Raw genomic sequence first — 15,743 nt, 5'->3', positions numbered from 1 at the left:
TACTGTTACCATACCTTGGATACACTCTCCTCTTACCCACATCTACTCAACCTTTAAAACCCAGCTCAGCTCTTCACGACCATGGTCTAGATAATCTTTCAGTCTGTGATCTCCACTACTGACATCCTGTGATTCCATAACTAGCTATCCTTCTCACTGGTAATAATATTAATAATAATTTAGGCTTCTCCAGGATCCAATAACTTTTCTCAAAACTGGTGCTTTATTTGAACATCAAGCACATATAGCTCACGTGATCAAAAAAGCTCAGAATTTATAGTCGAGATAATAAATTCAACCTCAGTTCTTAAACCAATTAGCTATTTAATCATGAGATTGACACAATTTTGAAATATTTTTTCTTATCTGTAAACTGAAAAAAACAATATCTATTTCATAGTGTTGTGAGAATTAGTTGAAGGCATAATTTGCATGTGTTTTGTAAAGGCAAAAGACATTGTTATTTTTTAATTATTTATTATCTTGAAATTTACATTAGTTTTTTAAAACTTCTCCAACTCAGTACTGGGTTTCTGAAAAGAGGGGTTGGCTGTGCCTGCTTCAATTCTCTCACCTAAAATGCAGACAATAATGCCAGCACTGCAGGGTTACGAAGAGGGCAAATGATAATCATAGGTCCACGGGGCCTAACCCAGAGCTTTCACATGGACCGTACTCGGCTAATTTCATTTCATTTCTCTCCCCTTTTCTGCATATTCTGGACAGCCTACCTCAGAGCTTTGCACAGTAGGTGTCTCCTCTATTTTGAGAAGAGTCTGTTTCTTCTCTAACTCCTCAGAATGGGGATACTTTTGGGGTTTTTTTGATATATCCTTTGAGGAATTTTTATTTTTTTAACATCTTTATTGGAGTATAATTGCTTTACAGTGGTGTGTTAGCTTCTGCTGTATAACAAAGTGAATCAGCTATACGTATACCTATATCCCCATATCCCCTCCCCCTTGCGTCTCCCTCCCACCCTACCTATCCCACCCCCTAGGCGGTCACAAAGCACCGAGCTGATCTCCCTGTGCTATGCGGCTGCTTCCCACGAGCTATCTACTTTACATCTGGGAGTGTATATATGTCCATGCTACTCTCTCACTTCGTCCCAGCTTACTCTTCCCCTTCCCCGTGTCCTCAAGTCCATTCTCTACGTCTGCGTCTTTATTCCTGTCCTGTCCCTAGGTTCATCAGAACCATTTTTTTTTTTTTTTAGATTCCATATATGTGCCTTAGCATACAGTATTTGTTTTTCTCTTTCTGACTTACTTCACTCTGTATGACAGACTCTAGGTCCATCCGTCTCACTACAAATAACTCAATTTCGTTTCTTTTTATGGCTGAGTACTATTCCATTGTATAAATGTGCCACATCTTCTTTATCCATTCATCTGTCTATGGACACTTAGGTTGCCTCCATGTCCTGGCTATTGTAAATAGTGCTGCAATGAATATTGTGGAACATGACTCTTTTCGAATTACGGTTTTCTCAGGGTATATGCCCAGTAATGGGATTGCTGGGTCGTATGGTAATTCTATTTTTAGTTTTTTAAGGAACCTCCATACTGTTCTCCATAGTGGCTGTATCAATTTACATTCCCACCAACAGTGCAAGAGGGTTCCCTTTTCTCCACACCCTCTCCAGCATTTATTGTTTCTAGATTTTTTGATGGTGGCCATTCTGACCCGTGTGAGGTGATACCTCATTGTAGTTTTGACTTGCGTGTCTCTAATGATTAGTGATGTTGAGCATCCTTTCATGTGTTTGTTGGCCATCTGTATGTCTTCTTTGGAGAAATGTCTATTTAGGTCAAAGAAAATCCCACCACAACAAAAGAGGAGCTGCCCAACGCAGATCCTGTAAGTAGGACTTGACCTATAAAAAGCATAATTAACCGTTAACACTAATATCACCCATTTCTACGAACTATTAATGAGAATGCATCCCTCGACGTTATGAATTTATTGTTAAAATACCTGGAATGTCTGCAATTTTTTTAAATGTTGAAACAATAAAGAATTATTGAGCTTTCAGGGATTAGATAGAAAGACTTACCCTGGCCTCCCTACTTAAAATACAGACATGTCCTCTTACCCTTCTTCACCCTTAACTCTGCTGGTTCTCTTAACCCTGTCCTAAATTTTTCACTTTTGCAATGTATTTGACATTTTCTAGTATTATAATTTCCTCATTAATTATGTTTATGGATTATTTTCTATGGCTTTCCACCTCACTGCAATGTCATCTCCAATGCACGGGAAACTTTTATCTGTTTGTCTTATAATCAATACCCAACAACCAGAACAGTGCTTGGACCTCCTATAGGTCAGGGAAGGTTGGAAGAGATACAACATCGCCTCTGGCTTCACTGGTTGATTCGCTTCCTGGCTCTTCTGTTTCCCAAAACTTTAAACTTGATAAGAACAGGGTTCAAAGGTTTGGTTACCAGGTCACTATTTTCATTTTAAATACTCTTGTGGAAATTGAACAGGATCCAGCTCTTGCAACACTGAAAAGAAGGCTCTCCTTATTTAAAGCAGGGGAAAAGAAAAATAACACTCAGGGAAGATTCTGGTCAAAGGTCACCATGACAGCAGCCAGCTGTTTCTGTTCTAGGAAGGAACACACCCTTGCTGGGTAAGAGGCTGCCGTTAGCCTCATCTGGGGACAAATTGGATGGCTGAGTTATACACTGCATGCTTTTAACACTCACTTTACAGCCGTGTAAGTTACAGCTGAGCCCGAAATGCCGATGAAGCAAAGACTGGATGTTACAGATCCCTCAGACACCCCATCTATTCTTGCAAAGGAAATGCACTATGGATTTCAAGAAAGAAATAGTAATATTTCAAAAATATTAATAGTATTCATATCTTTATGTTTAACAACAAAAATGTTTACCCCAGAGAAATACTTTAGTTATACTATTAGGTGTTAACTTATGTGCATTATATTCAAAACTCTGATTTTAAAAAACTATTAAATGCATTCTGGTGTCCTGGATGGCTCCCGGAACATGGTAAGACCTTAGCGGAAAAGCTGGTGAAATTCAAATAAAGTCGTGAGTTCAGTTAAATCCTAATGTTGGTCTCTAAGTTGTGACAAAGGTACCATGGTAACATAAGATGTTAACATTAGGGGAAACGGCATGAGGGATATATGGCAGCTCACTGCACTGTTATTGCAACTTTCCTGTAATTCTAAAATAATTTCAAACTAAAACGTTTATTTAAAAATGGAGAAAAATAAAGTAGATTGGTCAGAATTTTACAATAAATATTTGAAAGATAAAATATGGGCAAATTTTTCTGCTCTTGTTTTTATAGTTCTTTGAAATGCTCATGCTTTCACCACTTCATGACTTTTTGTGTTTTTTGGTTTTTTTTTAGCTGTTTGGCTGTCCATGCAGCACGGGGATCTTAGTTCCCCGACCAGGGATAGAACCTGCACCCCCTTCACTGGGAGCACAGAGTCTTAAGCCTGGACTGCCAGGGAAGTCCCTTTCACCACTATTTTTAATATTACAGTTGGGATGAGTATAATAAACATTACTAATAAAAAATAATTTTTGTCTTTCTATAATCTAAAATACATGGGTTTCTGATAAATCCCCTACTGAATAACAAGGGAAAAAATGAAAGGTCACCTAATTTTATTAATAAACTGTTTTAATTCAGTAGGAACCCATTTGGAAGAATTCACTTTCTTGATGGACTCTGAAGATGCTTATCTTTAGATTCTTGAAATGAATAGAATTATAGTTAAGTGCGGGTTCAAAACATGGGTCATCATGATTTCATCTGTGAAGAAATTTTCATGCCTAATATTTTCAAAGCCATGTCACTTTAGTGTTTTTGTTTTTGTTTTTTTTTCTCATTGGGACTATCTCCAAATACACGTATGGGCTTAAAAGTGAATTTTTGGCTATTGTAAGCCATTTGGCAAGTTAAATCCTGGATTTCCCCGCATTTCTGTTTGTTATATTATAATCATAAATTATCTTATGAAACGCATGAGACTTACCGAGACTTTCATTTGAAACACAGCATAATTAAGAAAAACAAAACTGGAGCCGCAGCACCAAACTCTAGAATGAAGTCAAAGCAGCACGTTTACTCCGGGGGTGGTCTGCAAGAAATACTAAATGGGTGTGTGGGCTGATGGTGATGTCTGCCCTCCACCTACTGCTGTTCAGCTTGTGAATTTCACTGACCTGTGTCCTGAAGATACATGCCCTTTTCTGTGTGTAAATAATATGTCAATTAAAATTTTAAAAAAGTAAGCTAAAAACCCAGGAAATTATAGTTAGAGAAGTTGCTGAATATGGGAGCTTCTCTGTGACTTTTCAATGAGCCCAAACAGTGCCTCTACCTGGTGCACCAAGAGAGTCTGAGGCAAGGGGTTTCCAGACTGCCCCTGCGCCTTTAGCCTTATGATCATGCTCATTCTTTGGTTGATTCGTTATTTTAATGGTCAAGTTAAAAAAAATTCATAAGATGGCCTTTGATCAAAACCTGACAAATGAAGAAATATGGGAAAATCCCTTCCCCCTAAAAATGATACCAAATCATTCTATCTTATTTGATATTGAGCCCAAAACTGATGAACACATATTCGTGGAATATCTACAGGGTGCAAGTGTCATGATGAATATACAAAAGGAGAAATAGGACCAGACCACAGAAGTCTCTACTCTTTAGTTGAACAGACGGGGTATACACAAATGAAAAGAAAACCACCTTCCTAGGTAATATGTGATGAGTATCAAATACCAATGCAACAACTAGGCTGGCTGTGTGCTGGGGAGGTTCGACTTTCTAGCCCACGGCATACTGGAATTTACTTACAAACTGAATATCCACACAATAAAAATTGAGATGCCTGGTGAAATTTGGGTTGGATTTATAGAAAAATAAGAACGAGTAACATTCTGGTATGTTACTTAGCAATATTCAGCTGTGAACCTTTTTGACACAGTTATAAAATAATGAACACCTGATGTTGAGGAGTATATACAGAAAGCAGAGTATTTTAGACAAAGTCTAGAATAATATTATAAATCTGTTAAGTATAGATCCACTGAGTGTACTACTGACGTGGCTTAAAAGTAAGCGTGAGATCAAATACTAAATCATTTACTGCAAATTCTATGTTTTTTAGCAGTTTAACAAGCTATTTGAAAATGCTAAGACTCCTAATAGCAATAAACCCTTTTTAATTTAACTATGAAAGAATAGTGAAACCCATATAAGGAAAGTTGTCTTACTGTGAAATTTTAAATTCTGTATTTAATAGAGATATTAAAAATTCCTGAATATATCAATTCAAAGTGTGAAAATTCATTTTCTTCTTCAGAGTTACAGTTTTTCTAAAATTCCAACAAAAACGTTTATAGAAAATGAATAAATAAAACAGAAACTAATGCTTTGAAAGTAAAAAGGATAACTCTGGCTTTTGAGTTTTACTTAAAATAAATCACAACAACTAGAATGGAAACCAAAACCAAAGAAAGTTGCTAGATTCAAACTGCATAGAATTTTCTCAATTCCAAAAAAAGGACCCTACCAAACAGAAAACAAACAAAAATCATGGAATCTCAGACAACCTTCTTGGTATATATATATGCATTAATTTTGGAGTAAGGCTAAACAAAATAAATTTTCCCTGCACAAAAGGATAGTGTCTAAGACAACATTCAAGCCAATTTCATTGACCGGGAATAATTGATATTACCTATCACTAAGGTTCTGGTCTTCAAACCTTTCATGTGGGATCTATGAATGTTATAAATATATGTAGAGAGAGATTTAGAGATATATATGTACTAAGTATATTTATAGAGTATATATATATATATATATATATATATATATATATACACACACACAAACACCATATATATGCTACATCAGGGTTTATAAAAATCTGAGGCAAACCATGATAATGCCCATAGTGACTACATCTGGGCTATGGAAACCCGGTGCATTCTGATTCATTGGTTAGAACTTTCTGCTATTCTCCAAACTTTCTAAAAATTGCAAATTTGGGGGGGGAAATTTTTGTCAGTATACAATTTTTGGATGCCATAGTAACACAAATATGAAAAAATATTCACATGGGAAGAAATTTTCAAATATTAATAGAACATATTTTGGTCAAGTGGGACTCAGGGAGTTACTGATTTCTTACTCAATTCTTTCCTTCTTAAATCTGATGTAATGAGTCTATATCCTCTTTGGAATGGAAAAGTTAGGGTTTAGTTTTAATATTAATATTTAGAGGCAGGGGAGTACTAGCAGACAAGGTTGAAGAAGATTGAGGCATCCTCACCCTACTAGGCATTGAAGCTCATTTTATTATAAAATTACTTAAAATATTTAATACAGATAAATAGGAAATAAATCAATAAAAAAAAGTCTCAAAATAGATTCAACTATAAATGAGGAACTTAATATAATATAGTAACCATTCCAATGCAAATGAGTTAAAAAGAATCATCTACTGAATTTGGCCGAGATATTTAGCAATAGTTTGGAAGGAAAAAGTAAAAGAAGAAAGGGGAAGTTAAGGAAGGAAGGAAGGAAGTTCCAAAGAAAGGAAGTTAGTATGACATGACCTACCAAAATAAACTCCAGGACTAATGGATTAAATACCAAACTACAACACTAAATTACAAAAAAAGTCAAAATGGCAGAGAAAAGAATAAACTACTTAAGAGATTATGAACAAATATATTTTTAGCTTTGATGTATTACAGAAAATTTAAAAAGTGTATCACATTAAATATACAGATGCAAAATCTCTGTACAAGTTTAAAAACCTGCAAAATATTGTGAAAATATTTACATCAAAATTTTGATAAACAAGATGCCTAATATAGAGTTTATTCAAAATTATTTTAAAAATAGGACAAATGAGGGAAGTTATAAATAAAAATTAGTAGAAGATAAAATTAGAAGTTATCAAAATATGCAGAAATAAGTTAATTCTTATCTGTAAGCAAGCAAAAAATTAAATTTGAGGCATTCTTTTACAACTACTAAACTAGCCAAAATATATTTTTAAAGGTAAAATGCTGTAAGAATGTGGAGAACTTGTACACTGCATTTCTGACTACATACATTTGTAATTCATTTTGAAAACAGTATGGCAACAGGTAGCAAGGGTGCTAAAGATGTTCATCCTCTTTGGCTCAGACATTCCATGTATGGAATTTATATTGAATATATGCATAAAATTCATCAGAAACAAAGAGATCTGCACAAAAATTTTGGCATGTTCCATTCTATCAAAAAAATTGGAAATGATCATGATAAATACTTGTATGATAACAAATAAATATGGATGTGTGAGAACTACTTAGAAACAAGGAACACATTTATTGTGTAATAAGTGAATACAAAAATATACCACAGTATATATACTGAATTTTTTCAATTATGTAAAAAATATAGATGATAAAACGCAAAATATGAAAATAATCGATGTGTTAAAGCATAGTAAAAATATGAGTGTTTTCCAGTTTTAAAATTTTTAAACCCAATTGTTTCTGATAATTGGCACAAAGATATGATAACCAGATACAAAATTTACAGTTGTATAAAACGAGGAAGAATTTTTTCCACGAATAAGGCATTTAGTGAAAAATAAGTTTACAGAAGGAGCATCCTGTGTCTGTGTGTGTGTGTGTGGTGTGATAGGACACCTATTCTGTCTCTCATGCACTTCTGTTCAGAAGTACAAATACATGTAAATAATTACACCTGTTGGGTCTGCCTCACACTCACCGTGAAGATGAAAGGAAACAGGAGGTGTGACGATACCTCTCCTAGTACAAGCCTGCCTGGCACATTCTAGGGGCTCAAGAAAAGGTTCCTTCAATATAAAAGGGAAACAGCACCAAGGATTTGTTAAATTGCAATATTAGTAAGCGCCATTCAAATGCTCTTTCTCAGCCTTGAGATGAAGGAACTAGAGCTGAATCACGTCTTGGGAGGCCCCACCAAACCTGAGGTGTCCGGGACGCACACAATTCCGTGGGACACGTGCAGCAGGAAGAAAGGTAGCGATCGCTAAGGAACTGTCACAAGGAGGCTATAAACGTGTGTGGAGCTCCAGGAAAAAGCACACGTTAAAGAAAAGCATTAAAATCTCCGTGTGTGTGTGAGTGTGTGTGTACAATAGGCTTTTTTTAAAAAGCAAGACACCAAATGAAGCACAAACACGCACCTGCCTCCGGGGTGATCTACACGTGGTTTCACGGCGGCTACGCCCCCCAGGAGGTGCTGTCTGGCTGCCCGTCTCTGACAGAAGCTCATTCTACACTGGTACGTGGTGCTTTGTTCCTGCACGGCCAGACGGTGCTCATGACGTAGGAGTGAACTATCTATTGGAGGGGAAATGTGGGCCCCTTTCCCCTTTTTTAAAGTGCCGCGCAGATAAATCCCTCTCCCCACGAAACCCGCTCACCGTAGGACAACACGTGCTGTCGGCCGGTCACATCGGCCAGGGCTTGGCTTTCCCTGGAGCCGCACCCGGTTGGCACGGCAAGCTGGCAAGTGTCCAAGTTTCCAGGTCCTGTCTGGCTTCCCTCTGCTCCTCACCTGTGAACTGGGATCCCTGACTCCTGGCCGCTTCTGTGCCCCCAACATACCTGTTTCTTCTGCATCCTGCAGGCCACGCTTACTCCTGCTGCTTTGGCTGGAGTTGCTTTCTCGGGGAGCTGGTAGCGCAAAACTCCCCTGCCGAGAGAAAAGGCCCCCGTTAGTGCCAGGGCGTCTGGGTGCGGGAGCGTGGGGCTGGGGCTGCCGCAGACTCACTTTCAGGGCGGAGGGGGCGGCTGCAGCCTCCCGCAGGGCGGCCCTGGGGGCTGCGGCTCCCGCCTGGGGGGCGCCGGGCAGCTCCCGCAGCTCCGCCCGGAGCCTTCCCAGCTCTGCTTGCAGGGAAGCCAGGCGGCAGAAGGACAGCACCGCGAGGCAGCAGGACAGCAGGGCCAGCAGCAGGGTCACGGCCAGCAGCTTTCCATCTTTGGAGAAGCGGACAGAGGGGCTTTCCTTCTGGGGGAGGATGGAGACTGTCTCCTTCAGTTTCATTTCGTCTCTGGTCTTAAGGCGAGAAAGGCGTGACTGCTCCCCTGTGGAGTCATCCATTTCCCTCCTTGAACTTTGAAGGTTCGGGCCCTTTGAATAAGTGACCACGGAGAATGGATCATTTCCTGTTATCTGTGTTTGTTGATGTCCTACATTGACTACATGGCCCAGCTCGGCGCTCGCCCTCCGGAGAGTTCTCCTGAATTTTCTTCTCTCTGCCCGGCCGCATCTCTGCCCCTACTGTATGATAGGTCTTCCTGGCATTCGCCCTTCTATGTGATTGCTCAATCAGTCTTCCTCATTTCACTTTCAGTTTTTGTAAGAATTTTAATGGCATCTCAGAACACTCATGCACAAAAGGGCCCCTTAAATCTACTGACGGCAAGGAGTTGGGGGTTTGGACCAGCACACTACAGACAACTTTTAAGATAGGAAGGTGTTTAAGGAACTCCCCCTCAGGCATTAGGAGAGAACTGGGTCCACTTGGGGCCACGTGGCTTTGTAGGGAAGGGGGAAAAGAATATGAATAAGTTCCTGCTGGTGTGATAAAATTAATGAATGCCAAGGTCAGATAAGCTAAGTACTTCAGCATTGAACTGCAGTCAGCTGGAGAGTGATTTCCTAACAGTCTCTAAGTGGGAAATACAATGAAATGTCCTTAGACAAGGCATAAAAGTCCACCGGGGAGTACTGTCCCCACTATCACCTTAGTAATGGAATGAGAAGAAAGTGCCTATATTTTGGGGACCTACTTAGATTAGCTGTGCAGGGGATCCTCTATATGCAGGTGTATGCATTTTGAAAGGGACTCTAAGTAATCCTCTTCCTCCTGGGACTCACTGCTAGAGAGGCAGCCACCCACAGGATGGCCAGTCCCCAGGAGCTGTCCCACCTCTGCCGTCCCCACCTCTGGAGCTGCAAGTCCCTGCTCCGTCTGACACCATTTGGGGGAGAATCGGTCTTAGCTCAGCTCCAGATGCCTGGGTCCCGTCATTAACTGCTCTTTCCCTAAAGCAGCTAATCTGCTCGTCCACATTAGGCCGACTCTGCCCCAATCTAACCTGTATACAAGACGACCCGACTCGACCCAGACAGAATTTAGTTTCAAATCTCTATTGTTGGGGGCCTCCCTGGTGGCGCAGTGGTTGAGAATCCGCCTGCCAATGCAGGGGACACGGGTTCGAGCCCTGGTCCGGGAAGATCCCACATGCTGCAGAGCAACTAAGCCCGTGAGCCACAACTAATGAAGTCTGCGCGCCTAGAGCCCGTGCTCTGCAACAAGAGAAGCCACTGCAGTGAGAAGCCCGCACACTGCAACTAAGACACAACACAGCCAAAAATAAATTAAGTTTTAAAAAAAATCTCTATTGTTGGACGTGGCGTGGCTGTAAGGACACCAATCCCGCCTGTGATTCTGTGTCCTCATCTGTTGGATGGGGTGATAACTGTCCCCGAGAGCTGTAAGGAGACTTACAGGAATGTAGAACAAGCTACCTTTAAGATGTTCCCATTTTTCATTCATTCCATTCATTCCATTCATTCATCATGTGGAATCTATTTCATTCCTTCATTTTATGAACGGAATGTTTCATTTATTCAGTCCATGGAATCTTTTTCATTCTTACAAACAGTGCTGCAATAGACGTCTTTGTACCTGTCCCCTGGTCACAGCTGCACACACCTGCTGGAGAAGAGCACATAGTCACCTTGACCAGGTGTCTCTGAGCTCCCTCCCAGGACCGCCTGTTTCGTCCTTGTCTCACTAAGTGCGATGTCACCCGCCTTATTCATTTTTACCTCTTGGGATTGTTTTTTCCTTTGCATCTGCAAGTTCCAAGACCTTTCAAAATGACTTTAAAATTTTTTTCTGTTTAAAGAAAGGTTTTAGTGATTCCCGTGGTCCCCCCAGTTAGCTGTTCTCAGGTGGAAGTTGTCTTCTATAAGTAAGCGTGCAGACTCTTTACTGTAATACAATTCCTTTGTGACAGTCCTCGTTTCCAGATCATCACGGTAAAACATACTAGGTAACATTTCAATTTTTTACAAAAGGATTAGTTTGGGGATTACTTTCTGACTGAAAGTAATTGAAACTCTCTCAGATTATAAGTGTGTGCATTTCCTAGTACCTAAATACATGGAGAAATAAAAGAATTCAAGGCAGTGCTAGAAACCAATTACTCTCTTTTCCACCCTGGACACCTGCAGCCAGCGCTTCTTTCTGTGAGTGGACATTCTTCCCCTTCTGGCAGGCCACTCCGCTCCGTGTTCTGCTGTAAAAGTTCTCAAGAGAGAGGGAATGACTTGCTTTAGGGAATTACCTTCGCCTTCAGCTGCTCTCCTGGGAGAGCCACTGAGCAGTCTGCCTGCGGCCAGTTTGGAACCAGGAGCTGGTCTTGGACCACCAGCGGGCAGCCCCAGCAGAGGAGGGCTAGTTCTCCCTCGACCAAAGGCGGCAGGGCAGCTGGCCCAGACTGGACGTGGCCGGGTGATGTCCTCCACAGCCATCACATGATGCAGTTTCTCAGAAGACAGGTAGAAAACAAGTGGCATTTATGTGCTCTCGAATTTCTTATTAGAGGAACAAAAGGAAGTTATTACTCCATCAATCAAGGATCTGTTTCCTGCAGAGGAAAGGGTGTGACAATAATTTAACTGAAATTCTGTTCAACAGATAGCAAGCGCGTCCATAGTCACTGACTAGCTCACCACATTCATGTTTATTTAGGGCTGGACCTGAGCCACACTTCTCTTCCACGGTTCAGCTCCTTTTCAGCCACTTCTTTTTCTCAACTGGAGTGTAAAACATCCTCCTGCAACAGAGCTGAAACAAACTGAATAAACAAAGGGAGTCCCACGTTCCCTGTCCCATCTATTCAGGAGAGAGTAGATAGGAACATGGGAGAGTATATTTGAAAAGAACTGAAGTCAGGAGTCTGTCTGATGGATGAAACACAGCGTAAAACAAACATCTACTCTGACGGCTTGCTTCTTATAGTGACAACCTCAAAAAGATTCAGAAAGCTTAATTTTAAACTTCTGGCTTAGCAATCCTATAAAGAATTGGCGGGTTTGAGAAATCTATCCTTTACCCATTTCTTTGAGGAAAAAAGTGTCTTTCATAAGGATTTGGACAACTCAAGCATGGAGACAACAGCTCTTCTAGAAATGCATATGTACCTAAAAATAGACCTAGGTAAAACTGGCTTCCTCAGGTGCTCAGAATATGGAAAATGGCTTGATGCAAATAATTATTAATTTCAGAAAAAATCATGTTGTTTCCTTGTAGAAATATATACATGCAGTCAGTTGCTATTATAATTATAGTGAAACTTGAGTTGGAAGGCCAAGTGCTATCTGCTCTGTGAAACTGAACCAGGAAGTAATGGTGTGATTTTAAACATAGACAACACTGGTCATTTCTTATACAAAAAATAATGTCAGTCCCTGCGATGTTGATTTTTATTTCTTAATAGTTATATTCAAATGAGGAGTGTGTATGTATTTACTGGAGCTTAATTTTTGTCAGTTTTGGAAAAAAAAAAGCCGCTAAGAATTCAGTTTCATCTGTGAATTGTCCTCAATTTGTCGTGTAACTGCTTTCAGATTTAATTCTCTTGAGTGTTTATTTAAGTGTGTGTTTTTAAGAAATTTCTGTTTAATACTATTTTCAATTAAAGTGCAATTTAGTTTGTTATTCTTTACCTTTATAACACTTACGAGAATATTTTCATTAGTATTAAGATGAATACGTGTCAGATCATCTGTCTATTTCATATACATCAACTAATTTTTCTACTTTACATGCATGACACAGACAATACACACTGACACAGAAGGGCACTCAAATAATACCTGGTCAGATCTGACCATCTCAAAAATGTTGGGAGAAAGGATTAATTCTATCCATGCAGGAAACATTACTTATGAAATTTTCTCTGTCTTTAAAAACGAATAAAGCAGAGTTTGCAAACGTTTTTAATAATTTATTTGAAATTTTGCTTATTAAATGTGAGAAGTAAAATGATGGGGGTGAGATGTATGGCCTCTGAAGTCAGACGCATCTGTATGCCCAATTTTGTTCTACCGTCTTAACAGACTCTTCCCTGACCCAAATCTAGAAACTGATTTTGTTTAGATAGACAGTTTGGTGGGATGCTGACCCACTGCAAGCTTCAATTCTAATCACTGCAACGCAGTCCTGGTGATTCCATCCGCATCAGCGTTGATTGCTAAGAGTGGACGGGTAAGAGAGGTTTCTAACAATCAGATGGGAGGGGTGGTCTCTTTGGGGGCTCATGAGAAAGAGTTCATCATCTTTAAAGAGAAACCCAAGAAAAAGACATCCTTCCTGCACTGCCACATGTTCACATATGACCACACAGAACTGTGCTGGCCATCCACCAACTGCTGTGCTGTCTAGGCCGACAGGTGGAGGGTAGGAAGAAAACCTGGGTCTCTAACTGCACTATTGCGCTGCTGAATTAATCAACTCTTCGTGTTCCCTATCTGGGGATGTTTTATACTGAGTAATCCTTTTGCCTTATTCTTTAAGCCAATTTGAGACAAGAGTAGACGTTAATGGATCCCGAAACATCCTAACTAGTTCTGCTAGCGTGAGGATATCTATATTCCTACAACCCAAAAACTGTGTGTTTCGAATGTTCTTCCCGAATTTTTCCAAATGTCTTCATGTTAAAAATTACAATGTAAAGAGAAATTTTTGTTTTATATTTCATCTAGCACTTATTGCTGGAAAAACTAGCTCATTCACTAAGAAGAATCTTATTTCCATTTCTACTCTAAAGTTACTTTTTGATAACTTCAACTATTTAGTAGAATTAGGAAACAAGAAAACAACATCTTTAGAAGTGTTATTCTGTGGAGAGGCATTGAAGGGATCTGTCTTTTCTACGTGGACCAGAATAAATTCAGTCACCTCTTCAGGAAGGGAAATAGGAAATCAGAATTGTGGGTCACCATGCAAGGAGGGAATCACCTCGAATTAAAGAAAAACCAAAGGCAGCCCAGGGTATTCTGAGAAAAATGCAGCCTGGATCCATTTTTCTTCTCCTTCCTACAGGCTCTGAGTTATCCATCTTTCTTGAGCCAAACTACAGAGGAACCCATAGGCAGCTGGATGTTGGGCTCTAACAGTTCTTAGACAAAGAAAAATGATGTGAGGCTTCTTCCCCCAAAGCAAGGTTAGGTAGTATTGAACCTGGGACTGGAGCCTCAGTGAATCTTCAAATAAATGGCAGAGCAGAAGTCTGTGGGCCCAGGCAGTGGGGGCCATCAGCCCCCATGAGTGTGCCAGGTGTCCTTGACCTGGAGACGGCATGGAGGAACCAGGTGAGCGGAGGTATTCCTCCCATCCCTGGAGCTGGCATAACGTAAGGGGTGAGAGGAAACGAAGCCTCCCCAACGCCCATGTCTCATCAGTAGACGGCAAGCTTCTCTGCCGGCACCAGGCCGGCTTATCCAGGTGGAGAGGACTTGGTTTCCCAGCAGTTGAGTGAGTAAAGAAAACTGACAGGATGCTTAGGGGAGGTGAACAGGCACAGAAGGAGAGAGAAACAGGAATCCTCTTGCCAACATGCAAAACAGAGGTGATGGACAATTTGAGTTCTAAAAATTAATAGAAAATTCAACTGCAGTAAGTTTTCTTAGAAACTAAAAAAGATCCCCATCATCTTCCAATGAAACAATTTAATAGATGAATTAAAAAGGAAAGGATGGTCACTTTTTTGTTGTTTGTTTTTCCTGTACGCGGGCCTCTCACTGTTGTGGCCTCTCCCGTTGCGGAGCACAGGCTCCAGACGCACAGGCCCAGCGGCCATGGCTCACGGGCCCAGCCGCTCCGCGGCACGTGGGATCCTCCCGGACCGGGGCACGAACCCGTGTCCCCTGCAGCGGAAGGCGGACTGTCAACCACTGCGCCACCAGGGAAGCCCTCTCTGAGCGGCTTGGAAATCTGCAACTTCTCTTCTTGTGTTTTCCTGCTACTGAAAACATAAAGACTCTCTTAATCTCAGATTGTTTTATTACCAAGTCTGATTGCTCAACAGAAATATAATTTTATAGGAAATTTTGTAAAAGCTGTATTAGATAATCGTCAAGTGTCATAAAACATGTCTAATATGTCAGAGTTCATAAATTGCATTTATTGTTAATTACATCTGAATGTACTGCATTTAAAATGAATTTGCTGATTTTTGTCTATTCCTTTTAAATATAAGCCTCTTTTTTCTACCACTGGTATAAAAAAAAGAGGGTGATTTCCAGAATTTTAACCAAAAGCATAATCTGTTATCTCACAGCTACAGCTGTTTACATATTTTAAACTAAATAATGAGTTTCTACTAGTTTCAAAAATTAAACACAATCCAGACCCATTTTCGTATTTCCACACTCAAGAGAAGTGATCACGATGCAGTACAAAATTCATGTGAAATTTTCACTATCACTTATCAGCCAGCAGTATTAGTAATAATTAACTAAGAATAACAATTCAAATAAAATAAAGTATAAACTGGGCTCTGCTGGTGACTATTAAAATCCTTCAGTATTTTAGAACACTAATCTTAAACCATTAGCTGTAGACACTTTTTGAGTTTTTTTAGAGGTAAAATTGGCATATGACATTATGTTAG

At 40.0% G+C, this 15,743-nt stretch overlaps 1 protein-coding gene across 1 annotated transcript in view; it reads right to left on the bottom strand.

The window, feature by feature from the left end:
• Nucleotides 1-15,743, bottom strand: part of TNFSF13B (TNF superfamily member 13b) — an 82,234-nt gene that overhangs the window by 25,569 nt on the left and 40,922 nt on the right. Inside the window, exons 2-5 of the mRNA XM_060129182.1 lie at nt 11,800-11,914; nt 11,412-11,661; nt 8,824-9,183; nt 8,658-8,745 (exon numbers count right to left, since the gene is read on the bottom strand). Of these exons, the coding sequence (XP_059985165.1) occupies nt 8,658-8,745; nt 8,824-9,153 (418 nt within the window). The 5' untranslated portion in view covers nt 9,154-9,183; nt 11,412-11,661; nt 11,800-11,914. The remainder of the gene's footprint in view (nt 1-8,657; nt 8,746-8,823; nt 9,184-11,411; nt 11,662-11,799; nt 11,915-15,743) is intronic.

This window comes from Lagenorhynchus albirostris, chromosome 18 (assembly GCF_949774975.1).
Source record: "Lagenorhynchus albirostris chromosome 18, mLagAlb1.1, whole genome shotgun sequence".
NCBI classification, from domain to species: Eukaryota; Metazoa; Chordata; class Mammalia; order Artiodactyla; family Delphinidae; genus Lagenorhynchus; species Lagenorhynchus albirostris.
This window is presented reverse-complemented; position numbering and strand designations above follow the sequence as displayed.